Here is a 16676-nt window from a genome sequence, read left to right on the forward strand (position 1 = left end):
TTGTCTATCCGTAGGTGTTCTTCCATGAAAAAAATCTTCTTTTCGATTAATTTTACCCCCCCCATCAAACATATTTATATAGATTTTTAACCCCCCCTCAAAATTTCAATGACGCAGTTTGCGTCATAGCCCCCCCTTGTGGGCACCCCTGTCTCAAACTATTACGAAGATGTAAGAAATGGTAAAATTTGATATATGAATTAAAAGTAAGGGTAAAAGTGAAGGGAGAAAGCTCCTGGACGTCGTTCCCTCACTTCCAAAAATTATATAAGATGTTCTCCCACTTAAAAAAAAAATACACTGAGCAATGATAGGCACGGGAACGACGTGCCGTCAAGTGCCCCATATCTTTTCAGGTTCACCTTTACCCCTGATTAAAACAGAGTATTGTGAGATTTTTTAAAAAGCAATTTTTGATTTATCTTGCTTCTATACCATTATAACAATACCCAGTGGCGTATTTAGGGGGTGGCTCTCGGGCTTAAGCCCCCCCCGAAATAAATTTGTTATGTGCACAACTTCATTAAAATTTGCCGGCACCCAAAGGAAAGGTATAAGTTTTTATGGACGTGTTGTGCATAGCCCTCCCCGGAACAAAATCCTAAATACGCCACTGACAATACCCAATGGTGTATTTGTGATTTTGTTTCGGGGGGCTATGCACAACACGGGGAAGCAGGGGAACAATTGTCCACCTGAGTTTGAGTACTAAATATATTTTAATTCATACATAAATTGAAGTTTCAATTTCAAGAATTGCAGACTGGTGAACCTTATGTGATATGATACACTCAAAAATTTAATAGTGAATCTAACCTTTTATTCTATTCATAGAAGAAAAGGAAGCACCCTCTTGGCCTACCTAATTTCCTGGGCTACTTATTCCTCCCTCTTTATTTTCTTTAATTCAAACATATAACTAAACGATGTATATATTCCTTTGCTATAATAACTAAAGTCTCCTTATGTTGACATCCGTGCAAGTTGGTGTGGAACACCAGTTTCGCTTATTAGCTCCTCTTTAGTTTTGATGTTACTGACGACGGTCGACTTGAATCACAGCTAACAACGGTCGAAAGTATGATAGGAGAAATGAAAGAAAGTAACAACTATGTAAAAAGAAACATAAGAGTAGAATGGACGAAAGAAAGAAAAAATGAACGCAGTTCTTACATAGAACGAAATTTGACAAACACAATATTATTTCAGAACAAAGAGCATAAGAAAATGGAAAATCAATGACCTTCTTAGGAACGGTAAGAAGGATTATTGATGTACATGGAATGAGAAAAACTAACAAATTTATTTCGGGAAGGGGGCTTGAACCCGATATCCTTCTAAATACGACCAACAAAATCACGGAATTATATCATTTTAAGTAGTGTTAAAAACTTTACCATTGATTACCATATCTCCAGTACGGTTAGAGATATCAAGTTGTTACAAACGACATAATAATCTTCACACCTATAGAAAACCATCTATACAATGAACATTTGCACTGATTTCTTTTTATTGCGTTATAAAATACTTTAGAACTAGCTGCTTGTTGAAAACACACCCTTTCGCTCATGTATTGATTCTAACTAGTCAACATTTGCGATTGAATTTAGGTCTATTTTCTGCGCTCAAAACAATTATCGCCATGTTTGTACGCCATCTGTCGGTTCAGAAAAAACTCTGTATCTCACACGTGCCTCACACTAGGGAAACTGCTTAGAGTCTTATGGTGAATTGCTATATCTACGAAATTGCTAATAAAATAAAGAATAAAAAGTAACAAAACTTAATATTCCTTTGAAAAGCAAACTATTTGTCAGTTTATAATCGATCATTTGAATATACTGGAATATCTAAATACAAGGTTATATTGTACTAATTTACAAATTATACAACAAAATATCTAACGTATATTACTGAAGTATCGCTCAATAATAAAGTGAATCGAATGAGTGAAGTGAAAACAAATGACGATCTAACGATGTTGGAATAAATCATCGCAGAGCAAGCTAGTAACAAAACTAATTGAAGATACAACCACCGCGTGATATTATTTTAGTACTAACCAGGGTGCGAATTACCGGGGGGGATGAGGGGGATTTTCCCCCTCAATCACATTTTGTTCCCCCCCCAAAGAAGTCAGCTGAAGTATCCCCACCGGAGATGCTCGCTTTCCCCCTCAAACTATGCTTAGTATAACTCCAAATTTCACTGATTTTTGTTATTTCTTGTAAATTTAATCTTCTAGCTATATTTCGAAATGATCGATGTAAACTGTTCAGTTTTGGTCATTTCTACTTACCACCTAATTACCCACTATTTTCAACGTTGTTTAGTAGAACTATATTATTATGACTACGGTTGTTACTTGCAACTGTACCTTCGTACCCTTCAGTTCGTCATCGTTTGTGAATTTGAATGTACTAATTGCGTATAACAAAGCCACATATAGATTTATAAATGTTCTTAGCGGTTGACCAAGAAGAAGTAAACAAATAGCTTCTTCTACCATACTTGGCGAAGTTCGGATATGTCATATTCATCCTCTATATTTCTATCGATTATCATCTTATTTTAATTTTTGTTATAACATTTTATTTCATTTTCCAGTGTACTCTTTGTTAGCACATGGTCTTCATTCCCTAGTAGGTTGTGTGTATGCAACTCAAAAGTTGCATTTAATTTGTGATAATTAGCATAGTAATCACTGCTTTTACAGTTTACGGAAATGAACTTTTGAAACTGTACTCAAAATCTGAGATATAGGTATTCTCTCGTAAGTATATGTTAACGTACACGCTGGGGGATACGCTCCTAGTGAGCAGACATGTTAATGAAGGTGAGTTTTAGGTGAATAAGCGAATAATTCAAGATTTTTTTGAGCATTTGTTAATACGGCTGGTTCTCCGTGTCATTGTCCGTGTCTGTATAAGCATTTCAACTGGAGCGGTTTTTTTTTTAAAGTTAACCCTTCATTTTCCATCTTTTCGCTGTACAGTTTGCTGTCCACGCAATTAATGTTTTCTAAAAAACTTCAGTGTAATGTTTTACTTTATTTGAACAACGTAGCCCATATTGAATCAACTCATCTTCAACCTAACAGTAAAGTAATTTTTAAGTGTTGACTTTCTGTGCCCATCACGGAATCGATATTTGGAGAAAAAAAGTCGTGATGAGCACAGCTTTAGCGGGAAGTAGAAGCACAAGCTCAAAATTTGAATTGAGAGATTTTAAATATTTGGCCTTCGATTTGACCTTGATGTGAAAAATCGGGACCAGCAACAATCCATTTCTTATTTGATAGGCTAATATCTAGATTTTCTTTAAAAAAAAAGAAAAAGAAAAAAAAGATATGTCCGGTTTAACTGATAATTTTAGTGGTTTTCACAAGACTGAAGTAGGTTTCTTTTTGCAACCTGTATGTATTAATGCAAAGTGGAAGCTTTCAATATGAGTGGAAAAATTAACATATGCTTGTGATTATGGCTATCGCTCGAGCCAAATTATTAACTAAATAAACCTTAGAGAGCTACGGGGACAAGAGTGAGTACAACATTAAAACACGTTCAGAAAGGTTTAGTGGGGTGTGTGTATGTCAGACAATATATATATGCATAGTTATTGTCGGTAGATTTATTAAATTAATAAATCTCTTATTTATTACAGATGTCACACACACACACACACATTATATATATATATATAATGGGGGGTAAGGCATTTATTGTCTCATTTTGAAATTTGAACCTTCAGACTATGTCATTTGGCCTAATTTTATCCCCCCCAATATAGATTATCTAATTCGCACACTGGTACTAACAGATAAAAATGTGAAGATGTAAACAAAAGCAACAAGACAAATACAAAGATGATTTCCTTAGTGCAAGAAAGTGCGCACCGCTTTATACTGATGTAGCAGCAGACCCGAGGAATCAAAGTAGAAACAAACTAATTGGACAACAACAAAGGCCAGAAGCCAGCCACAGAGGTTTGGGGAGGCATGCATATGTTCGGGGGCGGGGAGGGGGAGCAAGTCATCAAATATACTCTTACAAATATCTAAATTGTTCTTTTTGTATTAATAATAGCATTTTGTATTGAGGTATGGAGGGGTCACCAAAAGTGTAGGGGACCAGGCCCCTTATCCCCCTCTAGTTGCTCGCCTGCGAACAATCTACAAATTACAGCAACACAACGTGTTCCAAGCATCGAGAAATATCGAAGAGTGCTGTCCCAATTAGGAACAAGAAAATAAATTTTCAGAAATACTGCAACAACAAAATCAGTTATAACTCTCCTGCGCATCGTTGGAACTTTCTGAGCTACTCCTTGACTTCTCGCAGAACATATACTTTTCAGTGAATTAGGAAATAAATCTTTCTGTGCAAGCATACCAAATAAAGGTTGATATCCGTTAATAGAATAATATTCCTTAGGCCATTAAGAGACGAGTATTGTAAGAAAAATATTACATTTGTAGTCACGTGTGCTGGTAGTTCTCCATCTGGTAATGCCTTATGTGAGTTGCGATGAATAAAAGAAGTTAAAGAGCATTTCTTTTCACACAAGTTTAAAAAAAAAACAAGAAAGACAGCAATATTTTCTAAATATGCGCAGTAACATTTCTAAGTTACTGGTTTTAAGTTTTATTAACAAGCATCCAATAATCTATCACAATAATACATTTTTATCTCTATTCACCGATTTATCTTTAAACTTTCTTTTACCAAGGAACAAATGAAAGCAGTGTATGATGTGTGATGGCAACATTGTAATCGTAGCGCGCTTTGTATAGTCATCTGTTCCGCATTGTTTACAAACAAATACCGGGAGCGAAGGAAGAACAGACTACGCGCGTAATTTATTATTGTCTTACCAACTATTCTTCAAACCATTGAGCAATTATGACCGTTGCTTCAATCTTCATTAAACAAGTTGTTATGCGTAAGTTAATGGTGTAAAAATTTTGTGTTAAGATGTAACAAGTTTTATTTGGCCTTTGTGCCGCATAGTAGGTCCAATATTTTCAGGTTTTAAAACGCTAAATGGTTATAATTTATTAGGAAATTCAGTGTCACTACCTTAGAAAGTGTTTCTCTAAAATTCTTTAATGCAGATTAACTTTAGAAGGACTTTAAAGTTTTGCGTCTAAATACCGCATTCGGACATATGTCATAAAAGTAGTGTAAAAAACAAACCAACCTGTAATAGTTAGCCATTAAAAGGCATCAATGCTAGTTAACTGAATTAGGGTAGGGTGAAGTTGGTGGGTCCACGCAGTAGCGCGTCCATAGGGAGCAAGCGCGTGAGCGACGGTGGGTATAGGAGTATGCGGATGGTACTAAAACACTAGGTTAGGTTAGTTGCTTTCTTAACACATTTACTGCAATTGCTTACGTTTATGAATCTCACAATTCCGATATTACCTTCAAAAAGCAATGGACCACTGTAGTGTTGCCAATATCCATCAAGAAAAGTGGCTAAAATTGAAAGCAAGAATTGGCTTTAGAATAAAAGCTTGCGCCCTGAGACATCCTACAATAACATAGAATTAAGAAAATAGATATCATCATGATTATTTTCAGAAAGAGGCTGACCTTTTGTCTCGGTTGTATGCACCTATGTGTAGACTGCTTTCGTTCCAACTCGTTGCGATACGGACTGGAATTTCTAATGAAGAGCAGCACTTTTGCATCAGTTGTAAACCCAAAGGTCACTCTTAAAATTGGAGAAAACGTTTTTGTTTCCATCCTGATCCTGAGTATATTTGTCTATATTAATTTGGGTGATTACGCGCTGTTTTTCTTGTTCGAATGTGAAAGCGCTAGTATGATAAAACAAAATGAAAATGGATTCTTTTCTCCAACATCTCTATATTGATTTACTTCTTGTCGAAATACATCAATTGAAAACTTGACCTTTGTGTCGCAGAGTAAGTCCAACATGTGTAAGCTCTAAAAGGTTTAAATTTCGTCATTCGGGAAATTCTCTGCCATTACCTTAGAAATTGTTTCTAAAGGAAAAAGTTGCGTTCCTCGATAGAGATTCGATTTAGGAGGATTTGACCGTTTTGCGTCTAAAAAGGCCAGCGCGATGGTAGGGATTATGTGCATGAAGGCGCGTCAACGACGGTGGGTACACGCGTAACCAAGGTTGTAGCTAAAAACACTAGCTTAGGTTAGTTTCTTCCATAGTACATTCACACCATCACTACGATGTTCACATTTAAATATTTGCGAATTTCTCTTTTTTAAGACCTTCCTACATTTACTATACTTTCTGCTCAATTTCAATAATCTGTGTCTCTCCACAAAACGTAATAACTCCTGTTTCGTCACCAACATACGTTCTAATAAAACTGAAAGTCGAAATGTTACATGAAACTGCCACCTATCAATTGGGATAACTAATTGCTTCATTACACCCTAATGTCTGACGTCAGCATGCCTTCATGTCTTACAAGACTTAGCTTTTAACATGTCAAAATATTTAGTTTGTACGAAATTCACGAAAAACAACCGATTTACTATTTCTTTTCTGCATATATTACGCATTTTTCGTATTTCTGGACCTACTCTCCGGCACTTAACCCGTACACTTGTTTATCCATTTCATGAGGTTTGTGATTTTAAATTTTGAATTGAAATAGAATTGAAAAAGACTTTATTCAAGCGGGCGAGGTTCAGCATATTGCTGCTCTACCACCTAACCCTTGTCAAGGAAGTACATTGAGTTATACAAAAAACATACAATCTATTGAGTCGAAAGATACGGTTATATACAACAAAAATACAGGTATACATTAAGATGATTAAAAAAAAAAAAAAAGAAAAGAAAAGAAAAGACAAAAAGTGATACTTTTAACAAAACACACATACACGCACAAGTACTACGAGTGAAGAAAGAAAGAAAAAAAAAACATACAAATACAAACATGAAAACAAACACATACCGATCAATAACATAGAGACAAAATAAGTTATGCTTGTGATTCACAATATAGGGGGGAGGGTGATGAAATATTTTTACAATGCATGATTATTTAATAAAGAATATGTGCCAAGTGAAGTCTTATTTCATTTACGTGGTTCAAGTGATAGAATACAAATCATGGGTACCTGAACTTAAATTTTGTTGGCTGAGTAAATAAATTTTTAACATTTTCTTGAAAGAATTAAATGTTTTTGCTTCTTTTACCACATTTGGTAGAGCAGCATTCCATGACCTTGGTGCTAATACTGAAAATGCCGCAGTGGTTTGCTTGAGTCTATGGTGCGGAATATCATACGTATTTCTTTTGCGTGTTAAGTGAGTGTGAATAGTTGACCTAGCAGTGAGTTTTTTGTATAAATACGCGGGACGTGTTGTTTTAAGAATTTTATAAATGAGAGAGCAATATTATCTTCAAATCCCAAAGCTAAGTCGCTAAACGGCAGTTCACTGATTTCAATACCTTATTGACACTGAGAAGTGACTTTTCTGTAGGACTATGTTATCAAAAAGTCTATTCTGAATTTCTTTTTTGAAACTTACACATTTTTCCTGACCCGGTTATTCTCCAAATAAGTCAAGGACGATGTTGCAATAACAGTGACTGCGACTTATACCCAATGATCGTCGATTTATGAAGGGAACATGGCGGCTATGTTATATTATTTCATATATTTGTCAAGTTTCTGTGAGTTAAATAATTTAAAATAATATAACACTAGGGCTTATAGCGAGTCACTTTTTTAAACTAAAAGTTACTTTTTCCAAGTTGGTCACTAAAAGTTACTTTTTTTTTGGGGGGGGGGGGGGTGGAGATAAAGTGATTTTTTTTCGTGCGATTTATGTTTTGCATTGGCAGTTTTCTAAGAAAAATGGCAGAAACTTGTTACTCATTACTCTTCTGATAGCTTTAATACTTGCTGCCACATGTGAAACAGTCAGCTTTATTCTCACTTCAGCTTTTATTCTTTCTAAAGCACAGTGGATGGTTGGTGGATGCTTAAGCTCTCAAGGTGGGGTTGAGAACTCTTCTGTGTCTATTCTTTCTTCTATCATAATAGTCTTTTAGTTTTCTCTCGCAATAGTTAACTTTCCGCTCAACGTTGTGTGTGTGTGTTTGTGTGGTTCATCATGTTCGTCGTGTGTTATGCTTCTCGTACGTTCTTTTTAAAAGTAGGTGATGAATTTGAATATTTCATGGCTTTGAGAATCCTCAATGCTAAGTTAAATATAATGTCTGGGATGAAGAAATTCGAAAATAGGCCAGAACTGGTTCCACTTATTCAGAAGCTTCTTTCATCTGCTAAGTCTGCGTACCGTAACTACAAAGCATACTTAGAAAATCTAAGAAAGAAGGAAGCTCAGAAAGAAGAAGTAAAGAAGAAAAGATGAAACAAAACAACAAAGAGAGATGTGATGGAGAAGTTGACAAAGGAAAAAGGAACATGATGAGATTTTGGTCACTTTTCAACTATTTACAAGAGACCAGACCACTATGAGCCCTGTAACACAAAAATGGCTAGAAAGTGCTTTTCCGAAAATTTTTGGCTAGCCAAGTTTTCAAAATATCTAGCCAGGAAATGGCTGAATTGGCAATCTAAAACCACTGTATCGTTTGTTGTAGAGGACTTGAATAGGTACTCTGATAAATGCCCCTTCATATGCTCATTCCGCCCCTCTCCCTTTCGAATGCCGGTATTGAGTACTTCACACTACTCCACCTGCTTTCTGTTGTTTAAGAGTGAACAGAAACTTGCTTCTTCTTCTTTTTCTAAGCCCTTTCTCCCAGTTACGTGGTATCGGCATTTCGGATCGCTGTTCTACACCTGTTTCTATCTTGTGTCATATCCGCTGTGGCTGTCACACGACACAATAAACTTACTCACTATTTCATACGTCATTGTTTCTGTCAGGAATCTAATTTGAACGCGAAGGTGCTTATATTCGTTGTTCAGACAATCGTATTCTTTCCAGCAACCAGATATGACTGTTGTTCCTGGTATAATTTTATTCTGTATACCGTAACGGTAAGTAGTGTTTCCTTGTTCCTTTCATTTACTGGCTCTAAGAAAAACTGCACCTTACCTCGCTGAACACACACACATACAAATAAAAACTCCACTCTTCGAACTCTGTTATACTTTGTTTTTTGGAATTTCGACTCATCTATTTCAATGATTTCTCTCACTCTACCTATTAGTCTAAAATTTCTGACCATCCAATCCATACACACCTGCCTACAGAAACTGCTCCAGTCCACCAATGTGTGATGGTCACATTTATGGTCGTTGCAAAACAAATGTCTCCTATCTCTTGTGATTTTGCACCAATAGATAATAACACCTTCTCTATCGATAACTTTGTCTTCGAAAAAAAAAAAAATACCTTTCACTCGCCGATTTTTCTAATGACATTTCACACAACCAACAGGATATCAACATTTAAACATGTAATTGTTTTCTCATTTCTTTATTTAGAAAGCCTTCCTATATTTACGACACTTCCTACTCTTGCAATAATTCATGCCGTTCCACAGAACGTAATAACTCTTCTTCACCAACATAGGTTGTTACGAAACTCAAAATTAAAATAACACATCCGTCACATGGAACTGTCATCTTTTCATACGTGGTATTAATTTCCTTATTACACCCTAATGTCTGACGTCAGCATGCCTCCACTCGAAATAGTACCGACAACACGCAGCTTTTAACATTTCAGAATACCACATCAAGTTTTTTTAGTTTCCACTAGTTTTACGAAAAGAAACCACTTCACCATTTCTTTCCTGTGCATTTTACGTATTTTTTATATTTGAGGACCTAATCTCCTGCACTTACCCCATGTCTTATTATCTTTCATTACATGTACATTCTAAATAATTTCATGTATACTGTTCTCGTTATACACTTAAAAAAAGGCGGGTGACGAGTGACATCCCACATAACTTGTAAAACGAGAAAAAAGATGTAAAGTTTGGGTTGCAGGTTTTGTAAAGTAAGTCACGGTGGCCAGGGTTTGAGGGGTACGTTTCATTTCAGAAGTCACTGGCGGTCTACTTGTCTGTTCAGTAGCTTGCTACAAGAAATAACAGTGATCGTACATTATAGCACAGACACCTGGGGACTACTTCTCACTACTTGCTTTTCGACTGGTAGACCGCGTTAACATCTTGGCCACCTCTGAAGTAGGAGTCGACCGAAGTCACTTCGCTTCTTGTACGTAGGCCATGATACATTGCAGCACAAAAGTTGTTATTTTTTTTTTCCTTTTACTCTATACAAGCAATGGGTTAAGTTCCGTTAAGCCCCGTCGTGATTACTTATAATATGATGAATTGAACACAGCCTAACCTAATGTGTATTTTATGTGCTGGCGGTGGTTAACGGAATTTAAGCCCAAGTTATATAATAAAACAGTTTGTTCATGTATTTTTGAAGCTTTTAAAATTTTCCCTAATATACATAAAAAAAGTTTCTGGCTGCCTAGGAGAGTCGGTCACTTCTTCTTGTCCCCTTTATGGACGCTCATGGATGTACCAACAGAAAATTACATATACTTTGCCTTTGAGATAAAATCGACTTTCAGAATTTTATGAGCGACGTTTGCACTCCTTGATACTGGTTTACTTGAGAGGGACATCATTATGGCATGATTGTAGAAACAGCGTGTTCTGGACAAAATTTCACTTAAACTGCTTGCAAAAGAAAACTTCTAGGAGTCGCTCGTTAAAAATTTATCTCCCGTTGCTGCTACAGGCGCACACACACATGCGCACTCATAATAATAAAAACAAATGAATTTTGTTTCACAGTGTGAAACTATGGTAGACTTCCAAACTTTCATAATTCAATTCTCAAAGTTGAAGTAGTAGATCTATAACTACTGGTTGCAATAGATTTAATAAGGTCAAAGATATATTATATAATAAATGAATTTATCACTTAATAGTGCATTAAGTTTTTCTTATTAACATAAAACAAAATGAACAATTAAAATAATATTTTTTAGTGTGAATATTTGGTACACGGAAGATGAGAAAATAGTTAAAGCATTTAAAAATAAAAATAACCTAAGGCCAAGGTTGTGTAAACTGAAAAATAAACTTTTCCACAACAAACTATAATGTAACACCTAGCTAACCTCAATATGTGCATTTGTAATCTGATTTATCGTTTGCAAAATATATATATATATATATATATATATGGTAATGTTTTGATGGATAAATGCACGGATTTTCCAAAACTAAACAAAAATAATAATAATAATAATAATCAACACTTTATATTTGTATAATAACAATAACATTTATCAAAAACTATTATTTAACTGGTCTAAAATTTTAAAATATAATGCCAACTAGCTGTAACAAACTAAAAAAACATTTGCAAGTATAAAAAAAATTATAAATCAAAAACAATTCATTCGGAATCATTTTCAACTATCATTCATTTGGCTTCCACCATTTTAAATTCGCTTTGTTTCGTTTAAAGCTTCAACATGAAGTCTCTGGGTAGCTGTCGTCAGAACATTAAGTATAAACCCAAAATAAAAGTATAACTTAGGTATGGTATTATAGAACAGGTTAAAATTATTTATTAGCAATTTACATGCTTTTGTAGTTATTATATGCTTCTTTCTTTTAGTACCATAATATATTTGTGCATTTAACTTATATGTAATTGCTTCTTTTATTCTAAATATTAATTAATTACATTATGCATTCTTATTATTATTTTTATTCAATCTCTTTTATTCTACTATTTATCACATCTAAATAAAATGTCATAATTTTTTAGGTAATGGTCTCCATGTGACAGGCAATACACTATAACCATAATCCCACTATATTACCCGTTCCATTATTGTGATATACTAATACACTTTACCCATTACACCGTTATAAATCAATTTTATATTTATTATCTTTTTATATATGTTATGGCTTTCCTGCATTAAGTTTTTTTATTAACATAAAACAAAATAAACAATTAAAATAATATTTTTCAGTGCGAATATTCGGTACACGGAAGGTGAGAGAATAGTCAAAACATCCAAAAATAAAAATAACCTGAGGCCAAGGTTGTATAAACTAAAAAATAAACTTTTCCACAACAAGCTATAACGTAACACCTAGCAAACCTCAATATGTGCATCTGTGATCTAATCTATTATTTGAAAAAAAAATCTGGTAATGTTCTGGTGAACAAATACACAAATTTTCCAAAACTAAACAAACAAAAAAAAAAAAATAATAATAATAATCAACACTTTATATTTGTATACATAACAATAATATTTATCAAAAAACTATTATTTAACTAGTCTAAAATTCAAAAATATAGTGCCAACTAGTTGTAACAAACAAAAACATTTACAAGTATAAAAAAATAAATTTTATAAACCAAGGATCATTCATTCGGAATCAATCGATTATTTATTCGGCTTCCACCATTTCAAATTCACTTCGTTCCGTTCAAAGGTTCAACATAAAGTCTCTGAGTAGCTGTCATCAGGACATTAAATATAAACTCAAAAAAAAGTATAACTAATGTATAGTATAATATAACAAGTCAAAATTATCTGTTAGCAATTTACATGCTTTTGTAAGACAAAAATAACCAACACTTTATATATGTATACATAACAATAATATTTATCAAAAAACTATTATTTAACTGGTCTAAAATACAAAAATATAGTGCCAACTAGTTGTAACAAACAAAAACATTTACAAGTATATATAAAAAAAAAAATTATAAAGCAAAGACAATTCATTCGGAATCATTTTCAACTATCATTCATTCGGCTTCCACCATTTCAAATTCGCTTCGTTCCGTTCAGAGCTTCAACATGAAGTATCTGAATAGCTGTCGTCAGAACATTAAGTATAAACTCAAAATAAAAGTATAACTTATGTATGGTATTATATAACAGGTTAAAATTATCTATTAGCAATTTACATGCTTTTGTAGTTGTTATATGCTTCTTTCTTTTAGTACCATAATATATTTGTGCATTTAACTTATATGTAATTGCTTCTTTTATTCTAAATATGAATTAATTACATTATGTATTCTTGTTATTATTTTTATTCAATCTCTTTTATTCTACTATTTATCACATCTAAATAAAATGTCATAATTTTTTAGGTAATGGTCTCCATGTGACAGGCAATACACTATAACCATAATCCCACTATACTACCCGTTCCATTATTGTGATATACTAATACACTTTACCCATTACACCGTTATAAATCAATTTTATATTTATTATTTTTTTTATATATGTTAGATAGAACCAGTTCCTCGGACGTAGAATTCATGTCAGAAAGCCATTACTTGCTTTGCCTTACTATTCTTGTTCTATAACAATAAAGGTTGAAACTGGAAATCGTTAATTTTAAACATTTCCGGATTCAATAAAGAGTTAAGGGAGGAGATAGAACCTACTCTTGGGAAGCTGAATCGATTGCAAAAAGCTGCATCTCGATATCTCTTACCGGTTTTGTTATGCGGAAATTAGTATTGAAACCGGAAGTAGAGTAAATTACGCGTTTTGGTCGAGGGATGTGGGTTGTGATGGTATTTTTTCTTGAAACCCTAAATCGATGGTAGAAAAATGCTCGTCGCTATATATTACCGTTTTTGTCTTATGGCCATAAATGTTGAAACTGGAAATGGTTGATTTGAACAACTTCCGGTTTGAATAGAGGATTAATAGAGAAGACGGAGTATATTCCTCGAAAGCTGAATCAATTGCAATAAATCGCACCTCGATATCTCGAACCGTTATTGTGCTGTGAAAATCAGTATTGATACCGGAAGTCCTTCCGGTTTTGCTGGAGTGTTACAGGTTGTGATGTTATGTTCTCTTGACACCCTAAATTGTTTACCACAAGCCGCTTAGCGCCATTTAATACCGCTTTGTTCTATCGTGATAAATGTTGATACTGGAAATGGTTTGTTTTTGTTGGAAATTTTACAAAAAAAAAAAAAAAAAAAAAAAACTAAATAAAGTACGTGAGTATCTTACCTCAATTTCCGCAAACGTGGTTTCCGTTCGTCGTCGTGGATAAAAAGGAAAAACCTTCTCTTACAGGTAATGCTCCCCTTGATCTTCCTATCTTCTAGAAGATACGACGTGATTTTTACACTGTCAGTCAGTCCTGTGCACAGGCTGGAGTCCAATATTATACACGTCCCAACTTCCTGCAGTACTAACTTCCAGTAGCTATAAAAATCACACCGGAGCACGTAATTATATTCACTTCACTTACTATTTAAACTCACGATCTGTGTTAGACAAGCACACGATCTGTGTTGACCGCACTTTACGATAGTTGCATACGACTGCTTCCTACAGAGCAGCAACTTCCAGCGCACAGCACTCATACATAACACGAACTGTAACTGTGTGTGTGTGCATCTCGCTACAACTGCCCTTACGTATTGTCACTAGAGGGCGTAAGGTAATACACGTCACTCACCCTGACGTCACTAAACGAAAACTTGATAAACAAAAGCACATAAAAAAAAGATCTGTATGTGCAACACTTTCCCTTGTTGACAAGTTTTCGTCAATATTATGATACATGGATAATATCAAAGGTACTTACATATATATACAATTAATGTACAACTAACTATGTTCTAATTTACAAGGCCTATCTTGTTACAAAGTAATGCTAACCTATTTCTCATGATAGGCTTTGTCAGCAAATCTGCCAGCTGTTCTTGTGTTGAGATCTGGTTCACCCCTAATTCTTCTTGTGTCACCTTTTCGCGAATAAAGAACTGCTTGGTCTGAATATGTTTGGTCCTCTTGTGAAATTCCGGGTTCTCTGCAAGTCTCACCGCTGCGCTGTTATCGACTTGAATGACGGGCATCTTTTCCAGCTGTGTAAGCTCTTGGAAAAGCCGTTTTAGCCAGATGACTTCCTTCGCCGCCTCTGTAGCTGCTACTAGTTCAGCTTCTGTGGTTGAGGTTGTTACCATACTTTGACGTTGACTCAACCAACTTATACTTCCTCCAGAATACAGCACAAGAACTCCCGTGGTTGACTTCCCTGTTTTCTCACAACCAGCAAAGTCAGCATCACTGAAGCATTCAAGAATACCTGTATTCTTGTTATGCTGATAAACAATTCCTAGCCCAACAGTACCTCTTATGTATCTAAATACACGTTTTAGTCTCATGACATCAGTGTCTGTAGGATGTTCAAGCGTTCTTGAAAGCACACTCACACTGTAAGCAATATCTGGTCTCGTACCTAGCATGAGATACATCAAACAACCCACTGCCTTGCGATAAGGATAGTCTTTGTTTACCTTTTCTTCTTCAGATGTTTTCATTTTAATAACAGGTGTTGTTACTGCTCTACACGCATCAAAATGGAACTTGTGAAGCAGTCTTTTGGTGTATGCTGTCTGATGTATTTTGATATCGCCATTGTCACGCCTCTCTATTTCCAATCCCAGGAAGTAGTGAGCCTCTTCTTGAACAGTTATCTTGAATTCGCTTTTCAGCGTCGCTAGGAATTCATTAACTTTTTCTTTATTACTAAATGCGACCAGGCCGTCATCCACATAAAGAATTAAGAGAATTTTATCCGTATCTCTTTCCCGAATAAAAAGGCATGGATCAGCATCACTTTTCTTAAAACCCTGATTAAACAAGAAATCACCAAATCGTCTGTTCCAACAACGGGGTGCTTGCTTCAATCCGTACAGACTTCTCTTAAGTTTGCACACCTTTTCTGAGCCATCCTGGTACCCTTCTGGCTGCTTTATATATATTTCTTCTTCTAGATTTCCATAGAGAAAAGCTGTGGATACGTCAAATTGAAGTAGATGTAGTCCCTCATTCGCTGCTACACTCAACATGGCTCTTATTGTACCAAGTTTTGCCACTGGACTGAAAGTCTGCTTGTAATCGATGTCTTTCTTCTGACTAAAACCTTTCGCCACTAGTCTCGCTTTGTATTTCTCAATGCTACCATCTGGGTTATTCTTCACCTTGTAGACCCATTTACATGGAATTGCCTTTTTTCCTTGCGGTAAATCACATAGTTCCCATGTCTCATTCTCGCGCAACGACTCCATTTCCTTGTCCATTGCCTTCTTCCATTCAAAACTTTCTTTGCTTTGTATGGCTTCGTCATAGGAACTGGGACTGTCTAAGTCATTAACTAACTCTTCTACTGCCATCACATAATCGTCGTATTTTGCAGGTTTCTTCAGAGTAGCTCGGTCTCGCAACACTATGCCCTGACCATTAAGTTTCTCTTCCGTACTCGGCTTGGGAAACACTAGCGGTTTATCATCTTTCATTTTTGCCGATTCTTGCTTGACTATAGGTTTTGAGATCTCTTCCGGTTCTCTACTCTGAACGTCCCTTGTTCGTAGTTGCACTTCTTCTCGAGACGTTTCTTCAAGTGTACTCTCTTTGAAAATGACGTCTCTGGAGATAATAACTCTTCTTTCTTCTTTAATCCAGACTCGATATGCTTCATCTCCATTGTAACCAATGAGATATCCTTGCTTGGCTTTCCTGTCCATCTTTCTTCTTTTTTGTACTGGAATGTGCACGTAACACTTGCAACCGATCTGTCTCATATGCTTAATCCTTGGTCTCTTCTTCTTCCAAAGTTCATATGGACTGACACCTTTTTGTGAAGA

At 35.1% G+C, this 16676-nt stretch overlaps 1 protein-coding gene across 1 annotated transcript in view; it reads left to right on the top strand.

Annotated features, from left to right (window-relative positions):
* The first annotated feature begins 4803 nt into the window (after positions 1 to 4803).
* The window catches only part of LOC145660773 (tectonic-2-like), a 37133-nt gene continuing 25260 nt past the window's right edge, over positions 4804 to 16676 (top strand). The window contains exon 1 of the mRNA XM_081726179.1: positions 4804 to 4944. Within this exon, the coding sequence (XP_081582305.1) occupies positions 4905 to 4944 (40 nt within the window). The 5' untranslated portion in view covers positions 4804 to 4904. The remainder of the gene's footprint in view (positions 4945 to 16676) is intronic.

This window comes from Thermobia domestica, chromosome 9 (assembly GCF_964235325.1).
Source record: "Thermobia domestica chromosome 9, izTheDome1.hap1.1, whole genome shotgun sequence".
In the NCBI taxonomy this organism is placed as follows: Eukaryota; Metazoa; Arthropoda; class Insecta; order Zygentoma; family Lepismatidae; genus Thermobia; species Thermobia domestica.